Raw genomic sequence first — 27,290 nt, forward strand, 5'->3', positions numbered from 1 at the left:
ACGTGCACCTTCTTTCCTTGTTATTGTGTGCTCTTCTAGAGCTAAGCTCAGGAATGTTATTGTTGGCATTTTGATTATTTTAGAAAGATACTTTTTTTTTCTTTTATTTAAGCCGAGATACAATATGACCGATGAATACTGTATGCAAATTCTTTTGTGACATTTGGTGAGTGAAGTGTGGAAGTGATTGAAGAATGCATATAATGACAGATACTATGATTTTATTGAAACACTTTGGACAAAACATACAATAAACTATATTGTAATACAACAGACCAAAAAAAATCACAGTCTCTCAAACATTATTGCTTTGTAAAATCTGATTCCCAATAAACGCAACAGTGTACACACGTCAATGAGTAATGTGCCATCAATGAACACAAACGCAACAGTGGCAAGTAGTGGTTTCTCATGGTGTGCCTTCAAAGCTTGGTTGGCATGATGACCTTTGGACATACGTAAGGAGGTCAGGGCTCACTTGAAGAAGAGGCACCAGCCTCAAATGAGACTACCCTAAAGAAATAAAACAGCCATAAGACACTGAGACTGTTTATATGCAGTGCACACCAATTAACTAACAGTGGAGTAAGTGGTTCATTCAAGTGCACATATATATGGAATAAACAGTTTATAGTAAAAGGTTTATTGCCGTAATCGGTTTATGAGAAAGTCGATTTGCAAAGGTTGGTTTTTGACTAATAAACTGATTTCTCAAGACATGTCGACACCTTAAACCGGCTATTATCGGGTTATTGACATTCTAGAATAGTAAGTAGCCAATCACAAGCTTTGAATTCCTGGCTGGTGTCACACACTTGAGTGGAACACATGCAACCAACAGACTGCATGTAAACGACAATAAGCAGTTTACTCCAATGACCCGATTAATTGTGGTAATGTTAACGGGCTCACTGATTTGACATCATATAGCTCTTTTGGTTGTCACATTGGTACAAAATGTTTTTTTTCAGGGTGCACTGCATTGCAAAAACACTCCCTACAATCAATCCCTTACACAACAGAGGGCTGCGATGTCCATTAGCTCTTGAATCGGAATAGCACCCAATGGCAATTACATGCAGGGAATATGGTGTACCGTTTTCAAACGGAATGGTGGCAATATTCTGTGCGCGCACAAGTCATATATAAATTCTTAATTCATTCCGAATGTGTTTTCGAGTAAGTACCGGTTGCAGAATGCTGTTCCACACATGTAAATGGAATACTCCGGAACTTGTTTAAAAACAAATACTGACAATATTCCGCATGAATCCAGAAATTATTCTGTGTCTGTAGCAGCACCCTATCCATTTCATGGAAGCAGTAGGGTACTGTAGCTTAAATGCATTCACTACATTGCAAGACTATGCAAGAATATTCTCACTTAACTCGTTTCACAAGCGGGCAAAGGTTTTGTTCCATACCAACAAGAACGATTTAATAATTACCAATGTGAAAAACTTCCTGATCTTTCGTTCCTGTTTTATAAGTTAGTACAAAAAAGGCTGCTAAACATTCAATGCAAACAAGGACACGCATCACAGTACACTCTTCAATCTTCTCTGACACAGCCGTGCTTTCCCCTAGTGGTTTTATCACTTCCTTCTCATGCTCAGTTTAACAATCAACAATCAGTCTGTCTCGCCTCAGGAGCCTAAGTGGTGCTACTGGGCATATATTTGGGCACAGTGACGTAATAAGATGGCCTGGGGCCTAGGCTACAGGTTGCTGTGCCCCCCGGAGGGACCATTTTTCGACAACATTTACATAGACATGTGTCATAATTACGAGCTAGGAATTAAGGATGACATGTCTATCTACTGTACTCAACATCACAGCTGAGCTTTTCAACATCGCATCTTGTCACAATTCTGCACTTTTTCACTTTTCCCAGTAAGATCAAAAAACAGAACTGAATTATTTTGCTGTGTCGGTTCACTTTTTGGTCCACTTGAAGGGGACTGAGTTTGGTTCACTTGAAGGGGACTAGGTGTGAAAATACCCTTAGTGAACTGTACTGAGACCAAGTCAACAAAGGTCTCAGAATGGCTCACTTCCGAGGCGGTCTGGCTGGGTACACTTTGGGGCGTTCACATACAGTATGTACAGAAAATGCTGTCACAGGTCTGAGGTGTGAAAATACCCTTAGTGTGCAAACACTACTGGTGTTGGAGACGTGGCACGCAGCTGTACCCACAGGCTTGATTGTTTGACTGGTACCAAAGAAGGAACCCGTGGAATGCCCATTGCACTCATCATCATCACAATCATTTTTATCTGATGCTACAATCCCAGACACAACATGTTGTGTCAGGTAAAACATGTCTGAAAACTACAAACAGTCTGTATAGTACAGCTCCCAAAACGTTTTCAGGCTCCCTTTTAACATTGTACCAACAACAAGTATATACAATCTAAAAATCAGAAATTATACTGACATAAATAATTGATTTTATAAGACGATGGCATTGGACTTTTTTTTTCTATTGTTTAAAAAAAAGCAGATATGTGAGACAGACAGTGGTTGAGAAATGAGAACACAAACTGCACACCTCTAACTGAGCTGAAGCTCACCAAACCACAGAGTTGAGAAACCACTTGCTGAAATGCTATTGGTCTCCTCATTCACTCTAGCATCTTGTGTTCTACATTTCTTCTTCCTTTGGTTTCTTGCACGCAAATTGTGTGAGTGAGCGAGCTGTGCAGTCTGCATATCTTTGCTGGACTGCAATCTTTACTAAAAAAAAAAAAGCACGTGGCTCGAGATCTAGCCTGCTTACAACCTCCTGATGAAATTAGCTGAAATACGTCTCATGTCCACCTCAATTACATTGCTGTGGGTGCTGCTGCTACTCTGAAAAGACACGTACAAAAACAAATCTCATGCGTAAACCCAGGTGCTTCTACATGTATGACATTTCCAACACATTTCATCACAAGTCCTCAAGTCCTCATCTGCTCATCATCACAAGTCCTCAAAAATAGCTACAAAGGGTTCTTTTAAAATACAAAAAGTGCCTTACACTCTCTCCCTGTGGAACGAAATGCAAATGAAAAGTAAATCAGAACAGAAAAAAACACCACAGTGAAAAGGTTTTGTCCCTCGTAGGAAAGTTTTGCGCACATGTAAAATGTTTCCTTTCCCAAGTAAGGCCCTCTTTGAGGTTATTACTAGCATATGATTCAAAGGCCCAAGCAGCAGGCAGGCAGGAACAGGGTTGCCAGATTGGGCAGTTTTCCGCCCAATTGGGCTGCTTAAGATGGATGTCTGCGGGTAAAAGTGGCATTTGGGCGGGTTCTTCCTGCTGAAACGGCCACAGAAATCAATAGAATTTAGTTCAAATTGGGCGGGATTTAGTGCTTCCAGGCGGGTTTTGAACTTTTTTTTGGGCTGGAAATCATCAGTCTCATCTGGCAACCCTGGTCAGGGCCAAACGTCTCTGCCAATAGGAGTCCCAGGAGCACGTACTACGCTCTGCCTTAGCAACCGAGGAAAACACACAGACCACATGGGGAAAAAAAAACCCTAAAAAAAGTCTGAAGTCACTATTAAGAGCCATAACCATGACAATATTGGAACATTGACTGCGGAAAGAGTAAAAAAAAACAAAAAACAAAAAAACACTAATCTTTCCACCCAATCACAGCAGCTTCCCTCATGTGACCTATAAAACATCTTTGACCTGAAAACGGTCTTTGTTTTACGCAAAAACCCAGCCTGACATTTGCAGCAGATGTTGTGGTACCAGAGCAACTCTCTTTAGACTGGTCTTACCATTACATTACATTACATTACATTTCACTTAGCTGACGCTTTCATTTGTTCAAAGCGACTCACAACTATTATTTTTCAGGGTATTGGTTACAGTCCCTGGAGCAATGTGGGGTTAGGTGCCTTGCTCAAGGGCACTTCAGCCATGGATGGAGGTGTAGGGAGAGGTCAGGGGGGATTTTAACCGGCAACCCCTAGATTGAAAGACCAACTCTCTAACCACTAGGCCACGGCTGACCCCACCATACCTTACCTTACCCCTCATACTAATGTCTTTCACACAGAGGGTCTAGAACAGCCCAATTGAGAAATGGTAACTAGTGGGAGGGGTGAACTCCGCTGAAATTTGAAATTGGAAAGGTCTGGTTTTACCCAAACACTAACCGGCTTTGGGTGTGACACGTACGCGTATGCTCGTGTGCAATGCATCGTTGTTCGTCCCGTCCCTCGTCCGTCCCTCTCCCGTTCGCTGATTGGCCAGTTGTCTATAAACAAGAATAAACTCCTCCCAGAAGACCAGTCCCAGACACAACAGGGAAGGACATGTAAATTAACAGGACTTTACAGATGGCAAAGCCAGACTAAACTCTTTCTCATGAGCCACACATTTATAAACCCCTATAAACACCTTGCACCACAATAAAACAACTAAAAAGTATCAGAGTGCTCCAGTCATCCCTGGCCTAGTCTTTCTGAAGTGGAGCAGTTTGCTTTCTCTTGTCTACCGTCCTGAACTGGGAGCACCAAGAACGGTAGAGTGCAAGTGACTTCCCTTTTCCAAGTTGCATTCCTTTATAAACCTCCTCTCAGTGAGCCTCTCTCTCATAGTCTCTCCCTCTCATTGTCATCACAAGCCAAATATTTCTGGGACCATCCACAGGTTGGGCTCGACTGACTGTGTCTAGACAGACAATACAATATAATATGTACCTCAAATGTCTCTTTCTTGGCTCTTGCATTTGTGAGCCACCAGTGCTTCAGGCAATGTAGTCATCTCTACACTGTTTATGGGATTTTGGATGGAAATACTCTTAAATTAATGCTGAAAATCCGCAGTAGAACGCATGTCTTGTTTGTTTCATTCCAAATCCATTGTGGTGGTGTATTACAGAGCCATGAAGATGAGGATTGCAGGAGTGCCGCTGTCCAAATACGAATGGACCTGTACAAGCAGCTCAGGTGTCTTCAGTGGCCATGTTGTTTGTTGATGTTCTCTTCCTGTTCAGTGGCCAATCAAAATCAAACACACAAAAGTTTCAATCATTTTGATTGGCCGCCACGACCTGATGACTGTTTAGCCGTCAGAATAGAACACTGAATTTCGCCTCTCTTCGCATGAATGAGATCCGTCAGGCGTCAGGTGTCTTCAGTGGCCGTGTTGTTGATGTTGTTGTTCTCCTCCTGGCCAGCGGGGGAGCTCTGGGCGCCGTCGGGGGAGGTCACGTTCAGGTAGCTGAGGTCGGAGGGCTGTGGGAAAGCCACAGAGAGGGAGGATCGCAGGCTATCCAGGTGGTCCACCACCTTCACCCGACGGATGGACTCCAGGAGGCTCAGGGGGTCACCCAGGCCAGGCTTTGGACTGGAGGGGGTGGGGGAGAGAGAAGGGAAGAAAGAAGAGTTGTGTAATATTTTATTTCTGCTTATCTCCTCTATTTCAATTCCTGTATTTTATTTTATTTTACTTTTATTTATTTATTTATTAATATTTTCTATTTTGTCTTATTTTTTTCTATCTCTTCTACCTCATTTCATTATTTTGAGCTGCATGTCCCGTATGAAATTGTGCTATACAAATACAGTATTACCAGAGAGAGTAGAGAGAGAGAGGTTCCATTGGCCCATTGTTTCCGGGTTCTATTATTGCAATGGGGAGGGGGGGAAATCCCCCTTTAGGCAGACCTAGGCAGACCAAAGGACTGTTCTATTCATTGTATGAGTATTATGACACGCCCCTTTAGGCAGACCGGAACCTGGTCATGTTAGGTGTCCATAGCAACCTATTACATTGGCATATCTCTATGTATTTAAAGAATCTCTGGTTATACAGTTATTGTTATAGTCTTGATAGAAGAAGGCACAGGTGGTCACCCAGGCCAGGCTTTGGACTGGAGGGGGGTGGGGGTGAGAGAAGGGAAAAAAGAGATTTGTGTATAGCCTTGTTAAGTGAAGGCACAATTCACTTGAAAAAGGATGGGAGAAATCCAGGTGGACGTCTTCTTAACTACTTAACTACAACATACTCAGGGTGCGATTTGTCCAAAAACCAGAAGGGGGAATATGTTTCAGATTTCAAGCAATATCAATGGAGTTACATTAAACTATGATTAAAATCGTGTAGAAAAAGTGACAATATCAAAACCAGAAGAAGGGACAATCCCCCCCATCCCCCCCTACAAATCGCACCCTGAACATACTGATGGTGTACGTTACTTGTAATTCTATAACCATTAGAGATGTACAGGATCCAAGATCCGGTTCCGGATCCGGCAGGATAATAGGGTTTTTCAGACTATCCGGATCCGGCAGGATCTTAACCAGTGGATCCGGTATCCGGCAGTTAGCTAAAAATCAGGATCTGGGGCATCTCTACTTTTTACGTAGCCTAGGCTTTTCAGTCAGTCTTTCACAACCCCAATCGCTGCATGGAGTGAAAGCCCTTTGGAAGCAGCCGTTGAAGGCAGTGTGGCAGTAAGCCAATGAGTCTTAAAATAGTTTGCGCCAACGTAATAAAAAGGGTCCACGAGTGCGAGTTGGCTATGTGTTTCAACCCTTTCGTAGGATCTGGTATCCGGTATCCGGTTCCGGATCCGGCAGGATCTTAAGCAGTGGATCCGGTATCCGGCAGGATACTAAAAATCAGGATCCGGTGCATCTCTAATAACCATACTACCTCCCGTTTGTCAAGACTAGGGAAAAACGCTTTTCCTTTTTAGAGCCTTTTTATACGTATTCATTCCATGTTTGAAAGCACGGTAGTGCCAACATGCATAGCTGTAACCACAGCAGTGTTAATTTCGTCAACCATGACTATAGACAGGTCATCAGCTGGGAAAATTAGGCCTTTCGTCCTACCGCACTTTTCTCTGTGGATTACTGACCAGAAGGCCTATTGGAAGAAATTAAAACATGGGGCCACATCAATTTTTGCTCAGAATTCAATATGGCCGCCATTTTCCAAAATGACTTGTTTTCATGCATTATTACATTGTACTATAAGGTGATATTCATGAACGATTAACTACTTTCAGCACTATTCTGTCCTATTTCCTTACATACATGTTTACAAAGGTTGACTAAACTAAAACAAATGAAAATAAAGTTGGCCACCTTGCAATATCCAAAGGAAAGTGCTGAAAATAATGATTGATATGCACATAGAGAGTCTATGGCTGGGAAAATTAGGCCTATTGTCCTGTCAGGGTTTTCAGTGGATTGCAGACCAGAAGGCCTATTGAAAAAGATTAAAACTTGGGGCCATCTATGTCCTCCAAAATTCAAAATTTTCTCTGTTTTTCAGAATGGCAGACTTTCACACATTTTTCTCAATACTGTAAGGCCATAATTATCAATAAAGATGACCTATTTTTCAGTTAAATTGTCCTATCTTAGAGACGTGAATATAAAGGTTGTCTAGAAAAAGGCATAAATATATCTTGCCACTTTGAAATATCCAAAGGAATGTTGTCAAATGATTGAATTTCACAAACTCAGTGGACTGCTGAAAAAAAGGCATATTGTCCTGCCAAACTGTGCGTGTGCGTGTGCGTGCGCGCGCGTGTGTGTGTGTGTGTGCGTGCGTGCGCGTGCGTTTGCGTTTGTATGTGTATGTTTGTGTGCCTGAGTGCGCTTTTCTCAAGTGTGTGTGGCCAGTGTGTTTCTTTACATACACTGACATAGACACAGTAGACCGGGTGTGTGTGTTGGGGGGGGTAAGGGTGACCGAATGATGTGGAGGAGCGGGGGGATGAATGAGGGGGTGAGCGGGGGTAGGGGTCAGAGTGGGGGGTGGGGGTAATGAGTCGGATTGAATTAGGGGGTGGGTGGGCAGAATAGTTTGTGGGGGTTGAGTGAGGTGGTGGGGGGGATAGTGTGGGGGGTTCAGGGGGGCAGAATAGGTGTGTGTTTGTGGGGGGGGGTAAGTTCAGTCGTGGGGGGTCGACCTGCCAAACTTTTCACATTAGATTGGGGGGTGGGCGAGTATTTTGTGGGGGGGTGGGGAGAGAATGATTCAGGGGAGGTGAGCGTGGTTGCAGAATAGTGGGGGGTGAGTGAGGGGTGGGGGGGCAGAAAACGTGTGTGGGGGGGGGGGTGGGTTTGCAGAAACGTGTGTGTGTGGGGGGGGGGGAATGAGGGGGTGAGGGGGTGGGGGAGGCAGAATAGTGTGTGGGGGAAAGACACTGTAGAGCAGGGGACACGCGCGCGCACACACGCACGCACACTCACCCTTGCTTTATCCAAAAAAATGTAGGCCTGAAAAACTTTTGGTCAGTAATCTAATGTGAAAAGTTTGGCAGGTCAATAGCCTTTTTTCAGCAGTCAACTGTGTATGTGTAATTCAATCATTTTCTGACAACAATCCTTAGGATATTTCAAAGGGGCAAAATATATTTTTACATCATTCTGTTGCCAACCTTTGTACTCACGTCTGTAGATAGGAGATAGGACAGAATTTCACTGAAAATAGGTTGTCTTTATTGATAATTATGGTCTTACAGTATTGAGAAAAATGTATGAAAGTCTGCCATTCTGAAAAACAGAGAACATTTTGAATTTTGGAGCACATTTGAGATGGCAACCAGCTGGTGAATCTTTTTCAATAGGCCTTCTGGTCTGCAATCCACTGTGAAAACCCTGACAGGACAATAGGCCTAATTTTCCCAGCCATAGACTCTCTATATGCATTTGATTTCAATCATTATTTTCAGCACTTTCCTTTGGATATTTCAAGGTGGCCAACTTTATTTTCATTTGTTTTAGTTTAGTCAACCTTTGTAAACATGTATGTAAGGGAATAGGACAGAATAGTACTGAAAGTGGTTAATCGTTCATGAATATCACCTTATAGTACAATGTAATAATGCATGAAAACAAGTAATTTTGGAAAATGGCGGCCATATTGAATTCTGAGCAAAAATTGACGTGGCCCCATGTTTTAATTTCTTCCAATAGGCCTTCTGGTCAGTAATCCACAGAGAAAAGTGCGGTAGGACGAAAGGCCTAATTTTCCCAGCTGATGACCTGTCTAAATATTTCGTCAATGCCCTTTTTTGATCTTCGTCATTTAGACTAAGACTAAGACTAAATTGGGAAGGCAATGACTAAAATATGACTAAGACTAAAATTGATTTTCGTCATTGTGACTAAGACTAAGACTAAATTTTAAAAAGCTGACTAAATTAACACTGGTGTTAAATAAAACAGAGAAAAAGAGAACCAGTGTGTGAAGAAGTTTCATTCTGCACAGTGTGATGTATATTAGAAAGAGAAGCAGTGTGTGGAGAAGGTTTATTCTGTGCAGTCAATGATATACAGTACGTATGTTACAAAGAGAAGCAGTGTGTGGAGAAGTTCTATTATGCACATTGTTGACTAAAATGACTAAAATGACTAAAAATTGACTAAGACTAAAATTGATTTTCGTCATTTAGACAAAGACTAAGACTAAATTGGGAAGGCAATGACTAAAATATGACTAAGACTAAAATTGATTTTCGTCATTGTGACTAAGACTACGACTATAAAAAAAAAAAGCTGACAAAATTAACACTGAACCACAGCTCTAATTCTACAAGACACTCCTTATGTCTCTAATGCCAGACGTAATGCATTACAAACCCATAGTCTATCCATGACAGCTCAGTCTCAGTGAGAATGACGACTGACAAATCAGTGGCACTCAAAACAGTTTAGATATGAAAAGAGCAATCAGGCTGCAGATGGGGTGTTTTTTTAGGAAGCGCGTGACCACACTGGCATGTGATGGCTGTTTAATATCCGGGAGGGTCTGTCATCGGGGACTAATTATAGAGCCAAAGCCTCTAATGCATCCAGGTCAACAGAGGCTACCTCTCCATTCTCAACGCAACAATGGGAAGAGCTCTACCTCAACGAGCCCGTTTATATGCAAATCAATAAACCGTTCATAATCAGGTTTCTGGAGTAATCGGTTTATTCAAGTGCTCATGTAAACTGAATAAACAGTTTATAATAATCGGTTTATTGCCATTATCGGTTTATGAGAAATCCGATTTGTACAGGTAGGTTTTTGCCTAATAAATTGATTTCTCAAGTCATGTATCCAGCATAATTGGGTTATTATCAGGTTATTGACATTCTAGAATATAGTTAGTAGCCAATCACAAGCCTTAAATTCTAGCTTTGTGTCACACACTTGAGTGGAACACAAGCAACTGACCGACTGCATGTAAACGACAATAAACCGTTTACTCCAATAACCTGTTTATTCCAATAACTTGATTATTGTGGTAATGTAAACAGGCTCATGTGATTCTCAAAGTGTGGTCCAAGGACCACTGGCGGTCCGCCCGCGAGTCCGCAACAGAGCTCAGGTGGTCCGCCAGGGGATTTCTACTTTTCCAAGATAAGCTAGCAGTAGGCTATATTTGTAACATTATTACAAAGTTAAACATAGCTGAAGTCATATTTTAACCAAAATAAGACAGGCGTGTAAATGTGAATAAAAAGTAAGCAATCTGCATCGAAATTGGCAGTGTCAAATTAGCACCCGTCAACTGTCAATTCCATTGACAGGTGGTCCTTGAACACTTCTGAGGGGACAAAGTATCCTTGGTCTGAAAAAGTTTGAGGAACACTGCTCTACCTTGATCCAGGCGTTTGGAGAAGGACGTCACTGTCTGCAGGGATCACTTTCTTCAAGTCCTTTTTTCAAAACACAACACAAAAGAAAGAAAATCAGTGTAAAGAAGAAAAACACAAACACAGGCCTGAAACATTACAAGCACAAACCTCTAAACAGGGCTGTCGTTCAGGCGGGTTAAGTGTGACAGAGGCACCAAGGGCCCCATGTATTTATATATATATACATGTTTTGTTTTGCGTGCGCCGCCTCGTCCGCCGCTGCGTAAGGTCTTCCGTGTTAACGCGATAACTTTTGAACGGATGTTTGGATTTGTCCCAGATTTTTTGGGTGAATGCTCTAGGGCAGGTTCATGAACTGATTCGAGTTTGGAGGTCAACACTGTCAAGATGGCCGAATTCAAGATGGCCGAATTTTTGTTTGGCCCATAACTTCTGACCGGGTGGATGGATTTGTCCCAGATTTGGTGTGTGAATGCTCTAGGGTAGGTTCATGCACTGATTCAAGTTTGAAGGTCAACACTTTCAAGATGGCTGAATTCAAGATGGCCGAATTTTTGTTTGGCCCATAACTACTGACCGGGTGGATGGATGTATCCCAGATTTGGTGTGTGAATGCTCTAGGGTAGGTTCATGAACTGATTTGAGTTTGGAGGTCAACACTTTCAAGATGGCTGAATTCAAGATGGCCGAATATTTGTTTGGCCCATAACTTCTGACCAGTTCGATGGATTTGTCCCAGATTTTGTGTGTCAATGCTCTAGGGTAGGTTCATGAACTGATTCGAGTGTGGAGGTCAAAACTCTCAAAATGGCAGAATTTTCATTTGGCCCATAACTTCTGACTGGGTGGATTGATTTGCCCGGTAACACCTTATTTTAATGGTTCACCATTTCAGTGAATCTACCATATTAGGTACAGTGTAATAACCAGTGTAACAATATGCAATGCCATGTAATACCACTTACACACAAATACATGATGCACAAATTGGTACATGGTGTTACACTGGTATTACATGGTATTAAATATTGTTACAATGGTTATTACACTGTACCTAATGTGGTAGATCCACTGTAATAGTGAACCATTAAAACAGTGTTATCATTTGCCCCATTTTTTTGCTTCATTTTCACAATAGTCGTTTGGTTTTAAGCCTATGCACGTCATAGATCTATGTATAGATATTAAATCTATTTCTTTTATATTTTGTATTTATCATATACGTTTATGAAAAGGTGGACGGGAGTGGTAGGAATAATGGGGGATTGGAAGCGTCGCGTTTCGGGGATATACCTTAAGCAGTCGAAGGCTGCACAGGCCTAGTTTGTTGTTTACAAACACAGTGTTGTGAGAAGGGGTAAGACACTGGCAGCAACCACATGAGCACATTTTTTTCCAAGAATCAGAGGCTGAGTTGTGCACAGACGGGGTCACACAGCCAGGGGAAAACAAAACATGAGAACCCATGTATAGGGGACCCACACACAGCCTGATATATGTAGATTTATGTACTGTAGCTGATTGTACATAGGGCCCAAAATTTGCTGTTACGCCCCTACCTCTAAACATTGAAGGTAAACACAGAAAGGAGTTCGAGGCGAGCTTCTCTCTCCCAAACAGGGCTGGACTGGTCTTCTGGCATAGCGGGCATTTCCCGGTGGGTCCCGCACCATTGTGGGCCCCTATTTTCAGAAATGTAAAAAAAATAAAAAAAATAATAATGTGTGTATATATGTATATATATATATATATATATATTACATTTCTGAAAATAGGGTCCCACAAGGGTGCGGGGCCCACTGGTGAGTCAGTTCTGCACCACTAATTATGAGGGGCGGCCCCTTTACCTCAAAAGTGCCCGGGCCCTATTTCTCCCCCAGTCCAGCTTCTCTCTCCCAAGCACTGCACTACAGTGCCCACGGAGCAGAGCACACATGGAAACCGTTTATGGCCTCATGTGTTTACGAGGGCTGTTAGGAAAGAATGCTCTTGGAGCAGGAGGCAAATGAGCACATACATGGGACAAACACCACACTGCACTACACTGCACTACACCAGGGGTTCCCAAACTTTTTCAGTGGGGACCCCCTTTCGGACTGGAGAATATTTTCGCGAACCCCCCCCACCATAGTCTTAGCCTAGGGATGGATTTCTAGCAATATTAGCTGACAAACTATACATGGAAAATCGAAGCAATATTTTTGTCCATTAATATTGCTACAATTTCCATGAATAGTTTGTCCGCTAACATTGCTAGAAATCCACCGGACGGACAGCAAATACATCTATTAATCATACAGCTGAATACAAGTCCATTTTGTATGCGACCCCTCTTCAGAACCTCCACGACCCCCGTATGGGTCCCGACCCCCAGTTTGGAAACCACTACACTGCACTACACTACAGTCAATGCTGCCAGTTGTGTTGTATTATTCAAAACTCCATTGATCCTGCCTCAGTATGAGCACTATGGGAAAGCAACACATTACAGCAATAGGCCATGTGAGGACACAGGCTCGCACTGGATTTACCGGTACATAGGCCTTGCTTAGACTTATTTTTAAACACAGATATATTTTTTTCAATATTTATTTATTACGTAAAAACATGGCATGTGGATGACAATAAAAGCACCATTGTGACAAGTGCATTTTAGATCCCTAAAACAGATGTTTTTGAAAGGAGAAATGTTTTTAAACAGATTTCTAAAACCCCATTTACGTGTAACGAAGAGGCACAAACCAGTGGCAGCACCAGTTCCAAAAATGTGCATATACACAGTATGTACTATTGACCCGTTTAGAAGTCACATCATCACTGACTACGCACGCATTGTTGACTCAAACACACACACACACACATGGGCGCAGATAGCGGGGGGGACGGGGGGGACATGACGTACCCAGATTTTCATTCACCTGGATCCGTCCCCCTCACTTTTATGAAGAAAAATATCTTGCAAGCATTTTGCAATGTGCGAAACAGCGCCTCCCTTGACCATTCACTTTGATATGCGGCGAGAAACGGTATTGCGCTCATGTGTTTGTGTTGACTGGGCTGTGCGTGTGTCAAAATGCGAAACGCGAGCTGTTGGTTATCAGACAGTGTAGCCTACGTCAGGAGGGTTCTGACACAGTTACGAATGACCCTCAATCAAAGAAGGTGGATCCACCTGATCCACCTTCTTTGCTCCAATCCGTCCCCCCCAACTTTCATTAAAAAAAGTTTTCTAAAAGGCGAAACTCACAGAGAAAATCAAAAGATTAGTTCTAATATAGGCTACTGCTTTGCAACAACATAAAACAGCCAGATCATAAACGGACACTCATTTTGTTGAACTGGGCAGGCTGCCTGCGTTGTAGATATTCTATTTTAATCTTGTCTAAAAGTAATCCGGTCTGGCGTTTACATCTCGAGCATGGTTTCCACGGTTACCCAGGGCGCGTAGCCTACATGACAGGCATCAGTTGGGGGACAGCTCTCAGAACACCAACGCTGAATGATGAAGCCATCCAAGCCGAAGAAGCAAAAAACAATTGCATCCCTTTTCCAAAAAGTAACAACTGTAAGTAAACTGTTAATTACGGTATCAATTTGCATTTTTGGTTGTCATTTTTGGTTGGACTCGTGCGACATGCGTGGAATACTTCAAAGATTGCGCGAGCACACTTACTAGGACGCCCTGCAGAAAATATGAAAGGGCAAATGTTTTAACACTAATGCTGTTTTGTTTGTCGGGGGTATCAGTCGATAAGAATCTCCCTGAAATGAGTTTTTGGAAATTGGAATCATGTCTGCAAATGCCACTGACGCTAACGTGATCATTTTAACTTAGTAATTTTAACTATGCTCAGTCAGATATCGTGACTGAGGTCTTAGCTGAACTTGACATGGTTAATATTTTTATACAAGTAGTATTTATAGTAGGCCTAGTAGTATTTCGTACCCTAGTCTAAGTAGGCCCTATTTATAGCCTATAATAATCTTAACCAAACACCAACACTGATTCACCTTAAATTGAACACATTGCGCTCTAAATAATTTAATAAAATTTAATAAAATAATTTAGACTGACATGTGTTCAATTTAAGGTGAATCAGTGTTGGCATTTGGCCTAGCCCAGCCTACCTATTGAACCTCCATTGAATTTGAATGACTGAGCCTGTTGGCTTATTATCTTGCAGACACATTAGGCTATTCCAGAATATTTCTAATAGTCCTGAAATAGTCCAGAATCGATCTTTGTAGGCATTAGGCCTACTGACCATTATATACAAAAATGCACCACACAAAATATATATTTTATTATTTTGAAGATTTTGAAAAAAAGTTTCTACTATGATGCTGGTTGACACTCATATACAGGTTACAGACAGGAAGCCCCCCATAGCAACACAATAGTGTTGGCATATCGAATCTTACTATCTCTTGTAGCCTCTGTGGTAGCTTGTAGGCCTATAAGTTAGGCTAGGCTACTGTTAATGGTGCCAACGGCAGTTAGCCATTAAACCAGTTGCAATGTTTATTTGTGGGCTATATTTTAAAAATAATGATCATGGTCTTGGCCTGCAGGTAGTTACTGAAGATAGCTGTGAGAGAGATGAAACTGAAAGTGATCCACTGGAGGGAGGCAGTAGTAGTGCATTAGGCCTACAGCTGGAAGAGGCAGAAGCAAGAGAGGGAGAAGAGAGAGGGACACAAGAAGGAGTGAGAGGAGGGTCAGAAGAAGGATGTACAGGAGATGAGATGGCAGCTGGCCTACAGCTGGAAGAGGCAGAAGGAAGAGAGGGAGAAGAGAGAGGGACACAAGAAGGAGTGAGAGAAGGAGAGTCAGAAGAAGGATGTACAGGAGATGAGATGGCAATGCCAAAGGCAGATGGAGGAAAGGGAGAGGAGGTTGGCATAACATATACAAAACCAAATCAACCTGACCCTAAATTTGTCAAAAAACAAGTGATGAAGGACCGCACTCTGTCATTCCAGAAAGGATGGTATGAAAAGCATCCCTGGCTACATGTCAATCCTGGCATTGATGGTGTTCTCTGTTTTCAGTGCTCCAAATACTATAAAGATGGAAAACCAGCTCAAGCCAAGAGCATAGATCCAGCTTTTGTAAGTGCCGGCTTTAAAAATTGGAGAAAAGCTCTTGAAAGATTCGCTAACCACGAGAGATTAGCTGGTCATAAGGTGGCAGTCACAACAGCTGCATATGAAAACAAACCTGTTACCACACAGTTAAGCAGTGCAGTCAGAGTGCAACAGGCAGAGAGCAGAGAAAATCTGCTTAAAATCATAGGAGGTATCATGCTGCTGGCAAGGCAGGGAATGGCCTTCAGGGGGCATGAGCATAATGAAGGCAACCTTAACCAGCTCCTAAAGTACAAAGCTGAGGGGGATCCCGCTTTTACAAGATGGCTGTCTGGGAAGAGGGGAGCACACACATCGTGGGAATGCCAAAATGAGATGCTCAATTTGATGAGTTCCTCCATCATCAGGGAAATTGTGGGGGAGATCCAGTCCCTCCCAGTACTCCAATATGCCATCATAATGGACGGGACAAGGGACATCTCAGGTGTGGAGCAGGAGGCCCTGTGTCTACGTTATGTAGACAAAGATTTGCTGGTGCACGAAGAATTCATTGGCTTGTATGAGACAACCTCAACAACAGGGGAGAATCTGGCCAGAATAATATTGGATGTGCTATTAAGATTAAACCTGCCTATCTCAAGCCTCAGAGGTCAGGCATATGATGGTGCTTCTAATATGTCTGGCAAATATGCAGGTGCACAAGCAGTGATCCAAAGAAGCCAGCCATTAGCACCATACATCCATTGTGGTGCACACTGTGTGAATTTATTCACACAACAAGCTTGCTCAGCCTCCCCTCTCATAAGAAATTCCCTTGACTGGATTCATGATCTTGGCACATTTTTTAGTCAGTCTGGCAAACTGAAAGACCAATTCAAAGCCATAGTCGCATCTGAAGGAGATGCAGTCTATCAGGCCTTTATGTCCCACAAGGTGGACAGTGCGCACCCCTGCTATCCATGCTGTTCTCGGGCAATATGGCACAGTGCTGCAATCACTGGATGAGATGTCTGCAAGCAACTCGGATTCTGCAAGTCGGGCAGAGGGCCTGCATGTTAGACTGCAGCAAGGCAATGTGGTGCTGGGGCTCATGCTGGCCTTAGATGTTGTAAGTGAACTGGAAGTGCTGAATAGGTCTCTCCAGAAAACCACCCAGACAGTGGAGGGCATGGTCTCTGCAGTATCTGTTGTCCAAGAGAGTCTGCAAGCCAAAAGAAGGCCAGAGCACTTTTGAGGCAGTCTTCAAGGAAGCAGAGGATATGGCTGAGAACCTGTCTCTACAGCCCATAGGTCTACCTCGAGCACATAGGCCCCCGAAAAGATATTCTGGGCCAGCACCTGCACACAGGCCAGAATCTGCTGTGGAGTACCACAGAGTGGAGTTCTACAGAGTCCTGGACAAAGTAGACACACAACTGACAGACAGATTTATGCAGCCTGAAATAGAATCACTGAAGAAATTGGAGGCCTTGCTGCTGACCCCAACTGCAAGCGATGTAGGGGGAGATACCCAGAGAAATGCAGAGAAATATCCTGAGCTCCAGTGGGAAGATTTGAAGGTTCAATTGGCTATGTTCCAGAACAAATACAATTGCAAAACCACTGCAGATGCTGCACAGACCTTAAGAGCAATGCCTGTGGAAGTTCGTGCCCTCTTCCCACAAGTTGAAACAGTGGTCTGACTATTGATGGTTGTGCCGGCATCGTCTGCTGAGGCAGAAAGGAGTTTCAGTGGCCTGCGCAGACTTAAAACGTGGTTGCGGTCCACCATGACCCAAAAAAGGCTGAATGGAATGGCAGTGTGTCACATCCACCAAGAGAGGCTGGACAGTCTGAACAAGAAAGACATTGCCCAGCAATATATTCAGGGCAAGGATCGGAGGAGAGAGGTTTTTGGATCCTTCACTTAATCTGTTTCTGCATTTGAGGCCATTTATTGAAAAGTCATGTAGAGTAGTACTTATTTACAAATTTATTTTTGTATACATGTAGGCTTTGCTGTTCGTGTTTGTGTGTTTTTACAGCCTGCTATTTTGGTTTACATAAAGAATCTGTGCACTTAAAGTCAGTTCATGTTTAAATAAAACTGCTTTTTCATACGTCATGTGGCATGCTTGGTGAGTGATTAGAAACCGTACCAATACGCATTATTGTCTTGCAATGATGGGCAATTAAGTTTGATAGGTTGTCATGCCTGAGCAGCTTTGTCCCCCCCAGTTTCAAAAACCTATCTGCGCCCCTGCACACACACTCACACACACAAACAGACAGTGCAGACCCTACCCAACGAGAGAAGACCTGCCGTCCTGAAGAATGTACGTTTATAAAAAGTAGAGATCCTGAAAAGTATATTTGTTAAACTAATCCGAGAGGGACTGTTCCAGAAGCATAGGAGATGTTTGTGGTTACAAGACATCAAACGTACCGACTGGACTAAGGACACCATCAGGAATGCCCGTGTCTATGGCGGCCACGTGATGTCTGAAGTTATCGTGAGCATCCATTTTCTTATTTCAGAAAAAAAACACCTCTTTACAAATGTGCTGTAACATTGCAGCTTCAATGCGTGCACAGCCCGATTCTGTGTACAAAGTAAAAAGTAAAGGGTTCTATAAACAGGAAATAAAACAGCTATGTGGCGTCGTTAGGCAAAGCAGGGTGTTCAGCATTTCCCTCTCCCTTCGCTGTTATCAGCTTGGATCGTTGCTCCTCCTGTTCTTATTGTGTTCATTAAAAGCTATTTCCTCAGCAATGAAGGACCACAACATTAGATCTATTTTGTTGTTCAGGTTTACAGGTTGTTTTTAGGTAGGCCAATGGACAAAAGACCACGACCATCTTTATTTGCAATTTAATCTTTTCAAATCTTTTCAATACACGGAACAAAGCCGTGCCGCGGCCAATAAATTGGGAAAAATCTGTTGTGGTCTCTGCTCTTCAAGCCAATGAACCACCATGCTTCCACACTACAAGATACCAGAACATTCTTTATATATTACCAAATTCTTTCAATACTTAGCCCGATCCAATTCTGTCATGTCACAGCCAATAAATTGGGAAAAAAGCAGTTGTGTAGCCCTATCTGCCCTATCAGATACTTTTATTATGAATCCATTTTGATATAATTTCTGAGTTGGAGCGCCCCAACGCTTACGACTAATCTCTACCCTTCATGCCAATGTGCCGTGGCCACTATTATTACATTACACTAAGCTGACACTCTTTATCCGAAGCGACTTAGCGTTATCATCAGTACAGGGTATTGGTTCCAGTCCCTGGAGCAGTGTGGGGTAAGGTGCCTTGCTCAAGGGGCCATGGAGTGATATATAAAGTGGAAGGGTGGCATTCGAACCGGCAACCCTCTGATCTAAAGCCCATCTTCTTAAAGGACCAGTGCAGTCAATTTCAATATGCTGTTGTATTGCCCACGCTACCCTTGACTTGTCAGTACCCGGTGATGCCACATTTTTCGGCTAAGCCCTTTCCGAGATATGAGATATTCTAATGGGGGCAGCGTTTGTTTACATTTTTAAAAAAATTAACATAGGCCTACTCCAAATATTTTCCCAAAAGGTACCGCTGTTTGCTAGTTGTCTGCTGATGTTGTATAACCTTTCGGATGTTTTTGGGAATAAATAGAAACGTTTTTTTTAAACGTAAACAAAGCGCTGCCCCCATTACAATGACTAAGATCTCGGAAAAGGCTGAAGAAGAAAAAAAAAAAAACCTCAGGTACTGACAAGTCCAGGGTAGCGTGGGCAATACAACTGCATGTTGAAATTGACTGAACTGGTCCTTTAACCACAAGCGGCCACTAGCTTACCTCCAGGCTGCAGGTGGTGTGGGCGGTCCACTAGCTTACCTCCAGGCTGCAGGTGGTGTGGGCGGTCCTCAGTCCCCGCTCCAGGGTGCCCACCTGGTGGGCCAGGCGCAGCGTCTTCTCCTGCAGCTGCCGATTCTCCACCTCCAGGATGCTCACCCTGCAGGACCAACATGGACACTGGTGGTCTACAACGCTCATATAAACTATGGGGATTTTTACATATAGTATAGTCCCCTTTAAGTGAACCGAACTCAGTCCTCAGCTCCTCACTCATATAAATTATGGGTATTTTTTGTGGTCTTTTTTACTTTTTATTTATAATAGGACAGTGAAGGTGGTGACAGGAAGTGAGTGGGGAGAGAGAGATGGGGAAGGAATCGAACCCGGGTCAGCCGAATGGTAGACGAGTGCCCTATCGTTTGGCCACGGCAGGGCCCAACTAAAGGTAATGTAACATATAGTTTAAGTGAACCGAACTCAGTCCTCTGTATGATTATCTACATCAGTAGTTCTCAAACTTTTTCCATCATTCCCCCCTTCAGAGGGTCTGAATGCTTCCGAGCCCCCCCACCACCAAGCAACAGCATTACTCGTGCAGACTGATTTTGCAATCGCTGCGCAGAATCAAAGGAAAGGTGACGGGTGGAGATTAAACAAAGAGGGACTGCAGTCGAATGCAGATGTGTGCATTGGACTGCAACACTTCGTGAATTCACTCTGCTCTCTGAAGAAGACGTTTCCAAACTCATCACAAGAAGCCGTCCCACTACCTGCCTACTAGACCCAGTGCCCACAAACCTTCTTCAAGACATTGCCCAAACAGTGGTCCCAGCAATCACATCCATCATGAACTCCTCACTCTCCTCCGGCACTGTCCCCTCCGCCTTCAAACAAGCAAGGGTGACACCACTACTGAAGAAGCCTGCACTGAACCCTGCTGATGTCGAAAACTACAGACCTGTCTCACTGCTTCCCTTCCTATCCAAGACGCTAGAAAGGGCAGTTGCAAAGCAGGTCACCAACTTCCTAAACCAGAACGGATTACTTGACCCAAAACAATCTGGTTTCAGAAGTGGACATTCAACTGAAACTGCGTTACTCTCAGTGACTGAAGCTCTAAGGACTGCAAGAACGGAAGGACTATCCTCGGTCCTCATACTACTAGACCTGTCTGCAGCCTTTGACACAGTCAACCACAAGATCCTCCTGAGGATACTCACAGCCATGGGAATCACAGGCGTTGTCCACTCATGGTTCAACTCCTACCTCTCTGGACGCACCTTCAGTGTGTCATGGCAAGGGAAGCTGTCTACGACTCACACCCTCTCCACAGGCGTACCCCAAGGATCAGTGCTGGGACCCCTTCTGTTTGCAATATACACCTCCTCCCTGGGACGTGTCATTCAAACACATGGGTTCTCCTACCACTGCTATGCTGATGACACCCAGATATACCTGTCGTTCCGTCCAGAGGACACCGCGGTTTCGGAACGCATCTCTGCCTGCCTCACCGATTTGTCAACATGGATGAAGGACCACCACCTACAGCTGAACCTGGCCAAGACAGAGCTCCTGGTGATCCCAGCTAGAGAGCCGCTCAATCACAACATCAACCTCAAGATAGGCTCCACCATCGTGACCCCAAACAAAGTCGCCAAAAACCTTGGCGTCATGATTGATGATGAGCTGTCATGCTCCGACTACATCAACTCGGTCACCCGGACCTGTCGAATCCAGATGTCCAACGTACGGAATATCAGACCTGTGCTGACACAATATTCTACACAACGACTGGTCCAGGCCACGGTCCTGTCCCGCGTTGACTAGTGCAACTCACTCATGACAGGTCTACCTGCTTGTGCGCTAAAGCCTCTGCAGATGATCCAGAATGCGGCGGCACGGTTGATATTCAATCAACCCAAAAGGACCCATGTTACTCCTCTATTTATTGAGTTGCACTGGTTACCGATCACTGCCCGGATCAAGCACAAGGCCCCAGCTTATCTGAAGGACCTACTAACGCCTTATGTTACTGGAAGAGAACTGCGCTCATCCAGCACAAGCCGTCTGGCTCTGCCATCCAGTCGCTCTAGGTACTCCCAGTCAAGAGTGTTCTCCGTTGTGGTACCCAAGTGGTGGAACAATCTTCCAGAGGCAGCAAGACTAAGCACATATCTTGCAGCCTTCAAGAAACAACTAAAGACATTCCTCTTTCGAGAGAATCTACTAGACTAATGCTTGAACTGGCCTTGCCCCAGGGCAGACTCCTGACATGATGTTTAGTTTAGTTTAGTTTGTGAGTGTGTGTTTGTGTGTGTGTGTACTCGTTATTTCCTCTTTATTAAAAAAAAAACAAAAACAAAAAAACTAACCCCTCTTTGCAATTGCACTTGTTGTTCTGTATATCTCCTGTGCACTTTGTATTTGCTTGTGATGTTGGCTTGATTATGTCCTCTTTTGAAAGTCGCTTTGGTTATAAAGCGTCTGCCAAATGCAATGTAATGTAATGTAATGTAATAATGTGTGTTCATTTCCAATTCATGACAATTAATAATATAATGTTGGTGAGGGTTTTAAACGTATTGACTTATTGGCGAGACAGGAAATAATTTCCTTGGGGGGGAAAAACCAAAATTTCCTTGGGGGGAAAAAACCCAAAATCAGATGTCACACGCCCCCCCCTGAGATGCCTCTGCACGCCCCCAGGGGGGCTTACGCCCCACTTTGAGAAACACTGATCTACATTATCTTCTGCTGCAGCTGCCGGTCCTCCCCCTCCAGGATGCTCCTCCTGTAGGAGGGTGAAGGTAGGGATGGCGTCGCGCCTTGGTCTTACTTGGGAAGTTTCGCTCGGTGCGTAATTCCAAAACAATGATGCAGCGGGAAGAACAAGGAGTCCCACACAGGAGCTGGGTGCTATCAGTGAAACTGTATTAAAAGCCGAAAATAAAGAGAAGCCAAAACAAAAAATGGTTTACAAACGTTTCGGGTCTAGCCCATCATCAGTGTTCCCAATTTTTTTTTTTTTTTTCATTTTATTTTGGGAACACTGATGATGGGCTAGACCCGAAACGTTTGCATCCCACTTTTGTTTTGGCTTCTCTTTATTTTCGGCTTTTGATTCAGTTTCACTGATAGCATGCAGCTCCTTTTTCTTCCCACCCTGTAGGACAGGGGTCAGGAACCTGTGGCTCTTTTGAGAACTGTATATGGCTCTTACCATTGGTGCCGCGAGAGGAGGAAAGGTGTTACAGATTCTAACAGGCACTAACAGGGCCCCTGGAAGGATGATGATAACATAATTTGTCATTTTTGGGGTCCAAAATTTGAATCTTTCATGGGGACCAACATTTTTTAGCGGCGCCCCTGTCTCTTACTCATCTAGGGTTGCCAACCATCCCTTGAAAAATGGAATCGTCCTCTAAGTATAAATAAAATAGCTTAATTTAAATACATGCTCTTGGATTGTATTCAGTGTTTTTAAAATGGTATGGCTCTCATGAAAATTTCTCTAAAAAAATTTGGCGCTTATGGCTCTCTCCACCAAAAAGGTTCCTGACCCCTGCTGTAGGAGGAAAATGAGCACTGCTCTAGAACTTGTCAACTTTTATTGCTACTGTAGATCTACGTTCCTCGTGTTGCCAACAGTGTTAATTTCGTCAACCATGACTATGACTAAAATATTTCGTCAATGCCCTTTTTTGATTTTCGTCATTTAGACTAAGACTAAGACTAAAATGGGAAGGCAATGACTAAAATATGACTAAGACTAAAATTGATTTTCGTCATTGTGACTAAGACTAAGACTAAATTTTAAAAAGCTGACGAAATTAACACTGGTATTAAATAAAATGGAGAAAAAGAGAACCAGTGTGTCAAGAAGTTTTATTCTGTACAGTGTGATTATGTTAAAAAGAGAAGCAGTGTGCGGAGAAGGTTTATTCTCTACAGTCAATGATATATGTTAAAAGTGTGTGGAGAAGTTCTGTAATGTACAGTGTTGACTAAAATGACGAAAATGACAAAAAATTGACTAAGACTAAAATTGATTTTCGTCATTTAGACTAAGACTAAGACTAAATTGGGAAGGCAATGACTAAAATATGACTAAGACTAAAATTGATTTTCGTCATTGTGACTAAGACTACGACTAAATAAAAAAAAGCTGACAAAATTAACACTGGTTGCCAATGCCATTAACCAATTTCAGCCCATGGCACCTGCAAAAAACGCCTGCTGAATGCCTAAACCCTTTTTTGGAAAAGGTGCCCTCTGCCTATTAAAACCTTGCCAGCGTTGCTTCTAAGTCAGGCCAAGAGCAATGTAAATATTGTTTCTGAGCTCCCGAACAATCGTGAATCCCACCCACTTTGTCAGAAACCAGTCAACCAGCAGCAAACCTAGGGAGGCGGGTCAACCATGCAGTTTGGGAAACGTTAGTTGCTATGCTCTTGGTCAGACTCTTTGGTAAGTCTCAAAGAGATTTGAAAGTCTACGACAATCAGGCTAATTAAAACCTGAATATCTCAGCCTCCAAGGCACATAAAAACATGATATAAGCCACAGCCACAGCCACAGCCACAGCCACGCACACGCACACGCACACACACAAACACTTTTGATAGGCCACAGCAGACTGAATGTAGCAGTGAAATGTGGCCATTGTTTCCACGGGTGTCAGGAAGTCACATCATGACGCTATGCTGAGGGAAAATAACAAGGTACGCGTTTCCTCATCAAGTTGCAATAGAGGAATGTGCTTCCCCAGTTCCCCTGAATTTCACGCCCTTGAACTGTTGAATCACTGATATCTCTTGAAGAAAATTATGAGCACGTCACCACCTAATGAAAGCCAATATTAGCTTATGATAAAAGAAACAGGAGCTCATGATTTAATACAAACCAACCAGCAATTTCATTGTGCTTTTACCAAATTTGACTGGACTATCTTGAACATCTTGTGTGGGTCTTTCAAAATAGAAGCCTACAGACCAAGCTCAATGTTTGACAAAACTTGATTGTGCATTTATTGTGCTATAGTGTATGCGGTGATATAACACGTTAAAGGTACACTGTGCAGGAAATGGTCAAAAAAGGTACTGCAACTATGCCGCTCATTGAAACTGGGCTGCCTATTGCCAAATTTGATCTTTACATGAAAGTTTACTAAGTAATAAACAAATATTTTCTAGTATGGTCCAAGTACAGTCATTTTTGCAGCTAAAAATGGCTATTTTTGAAAATTCAAAATGGCGGACCATGGAGAAGATCCCTCTTTTCATGTATGAAAACTGCAATTTTTCCAGTCATGATGAATACTTAGAATTTGATGGTGGTGGTAAGTATTCATGCAAAATGTAACATTAGTGAATGGGCAGCATGGATTCTGGAAATAAACAACTAAAAATCTCACACAGTGTCCCTTTAAGTATGAAAATAGAAGAATTAAATTCAGAACAATGACATCTACATTTAGATCTCCCCATGCACATACAGTACAGCACAAGACACAAACCTATGGAGTGGTGTACTGTATGCAGCCATATAACACATACGGTAAACCATGTCAACTGCCCAGAATTTAAGAAAATACAGATAAATTAAGTCTATGAACCCAAGTGAAAATACCGGTACATGAAACTTACAAGGTGATTCACACCAACACAAACGCACACGGTCACACACATGCAGCGGTATACACACGCACACACACACATACAGGACACACACACAGGACACACACACACACACACACACAGTACGCACCTGTGTTGGGCGGTGTTGGCGCTGCGTAGGCCGTTGCTAAGGGCCTCCTCCGCCTCGGCGACGCGCTGTAGCAGCTCCCTCCTCTCCAGCAGCAGCTTCTCATTCTCCACAGTCACCTGACGCACACGCTCCTGCTCCTGGACACACACACACACACACACACACACACACACACACACACACACACACACAACAGCACACACACACACACACACACACACACACACACACACACACACACACACACACACACACACACACACACACACACACACACACACACACACGCATAGAGAGATACACACACACACAAACACACACACACACACACACACACACACACACACACACACACACACACACACACACACACGCACACACACACACACACATAGACAGACAGAGACAGACAGACACACACACACACTCGCATACGCATACGCATACACATACTCACACACACAGACACTCGCACACGCATACGCATTCACATACACACGCAGATACACACACACACACACACACACACACACACACACACACACACACACACACACACATTAGTCAGTGCCAGAGGGGTCAAAGGTCAAATCAACACAGTCTCCTTCTTCCTGCCGCACCCCTGCTCGCGGACATCCGGAGGAAACGGCAAGTTAACTCTCAGGTCAAACCATCACAGCAGTCGACATGGAGTGCGTTACAATATGCGACCTTGCCTGCTCCACTTGTGCTTGTTTCCTCGTACCAGGAAGTAATATGTCATGATGACATCACTGACAATAGCATTATATTTAAATATCTTGCAAAAGCTCAATTGTAAACTCTTTTTCTCATTTGCAATTAGGATGGTGAATGAAAAGCAGTCCCTCAAAAGTTGTTGTGGCTAGGCTGACAGCTGGGAAACTTTATCGTTTTCTCCACGGAGGAGGGGCCAGGAGGCAAGGCGAGGAAACAAGCACAAGTGGAGGCAAGGCCGCATATTGTAACGCACTCATGAAGAGGGCATTTTTCAATGTCAATTTTGGTGCGAGAGAACACGTGACAAAAGGTTTGCAGACACGCATGGTGCATTGCATACAGTCCAAATATTGACAGAACCGCAAAGGGCGATTCTTCTGAACTTCTTCCATGTTGGAAAATACTAATGAGAGCCCTGTTAGCCTTCTGCCTCCTACATGATACTAGCCAGGCCGTGCCCTCCTAGTGACGCAACACCTTCGCCGTTGCTTCTAGTCAGGCCAAGAGCAATGTAAATATCGTTTCTGTTCTCCCGAGAAATTGTGAACTTCACCCACTTTGTCAGACACCAGTCAACCAGTAGCAAACTTAGGGAGGTGGGTCAACTATGCCATTTGAGAAACCTTAATTGTTACTCTCTTGGTCAGACCAAGTCACGAAGAGATTAGGAAGTCGATGATAATCAGGCTAACATGATACCTCCATTGCGCTCTGATCATTCTGCAGCAAGTGTGTGCACTCAGTCACACAGGGTTGTGTGCGCAATTTAAGACTCAAAACAAGCACGTCCCCCCACCAAAGTCTGTTTGATGCAGTCCAAGGAGAGTGTTTATTATTAGGATAACAAAAATGGACAAACAAAGTTTAAAACACTTCATTGTTATGATCACTACAGTTTGGATGGATAAATAGTCTTACCATATAGAATAGTAATTTGGGTCTTTTGTACTCTACTACGCCTCCAGTTTAATTCTTTTCTTTCTTTTTATGAAGGTGAAAGCGATATGCCAGGCTCTTTCTCTTCACCAGAGTGGGTCCTGATGGCTCTCTTTCCATTGGGGGTTTACAGAATTCTGGGTTTGGCAGGAAGTCTGAAGTCCACGCCCGAATTAATTGTTTTCCTAAAGTGGTTTCCTGTGTGTTGTTCTCCATGAGTATGTGTGTTCCTGTAAATGTTTATCTTTCTGCATACAGTATTATGCCTATCTGTCTGACTCTCTGTCGAGTTTGGTCAGAGGGTGGACTTACAGTACTAACCCCCAT

The 27,290-nt window shown here is 43.4% G+C and overlaps 1 protein-coding gene across 1 annotated transcript in view; it reads right to left on the minus strand.

The window, feature by feature from the left end:
* Positions 1-204: 204 nt before the first annotated feature.
* Positions 205-27,290, minus strand: part of ccdc30 (coiled-coil domain containing 30) — a 98,756-nt gene continuing 71,670 nt past the window's right edge. The window contains exons 25-28 of the mRNA XM_063207930.1: positions 25,290-25,426; positions 19,563-19,680; positions 10,614-10,672; positions 205-5,351 (exon numbers count right to left, since the gene is read on the minus strand). Of these exons, the coding sequence (XP_063064000.1) occupies positions 5,129-5,351; positions 10,614-10,672; positions 19,563-19,680; positions 25,290-25,426 (537 nt within the window). The 3' untranslated portion in view covers positions 205-5,128. The remainder of the gene's footprint in view (positions 5,352-10,613; positions 10,673-19,562; positions 19,681-25,289; positions 25,427-27,290) is intronic.

Source organism: Engraulis encrasicolus, chromosome 10 (assembly GCF_034702125.1).
Source record: "Engraulis encrasicolus isolate BLACKSEA-1 chromosome 10, IST_EnEncr_1.0, whole genome shotgun sequence".
In the NCBI taxonomy this organism is placed as follows: Eukaryota; Metazoa; Chordata; class Actinopteri; order Clupeiformes; family Engraulidae; genus Engraulis; species Engraulis encrasicolus.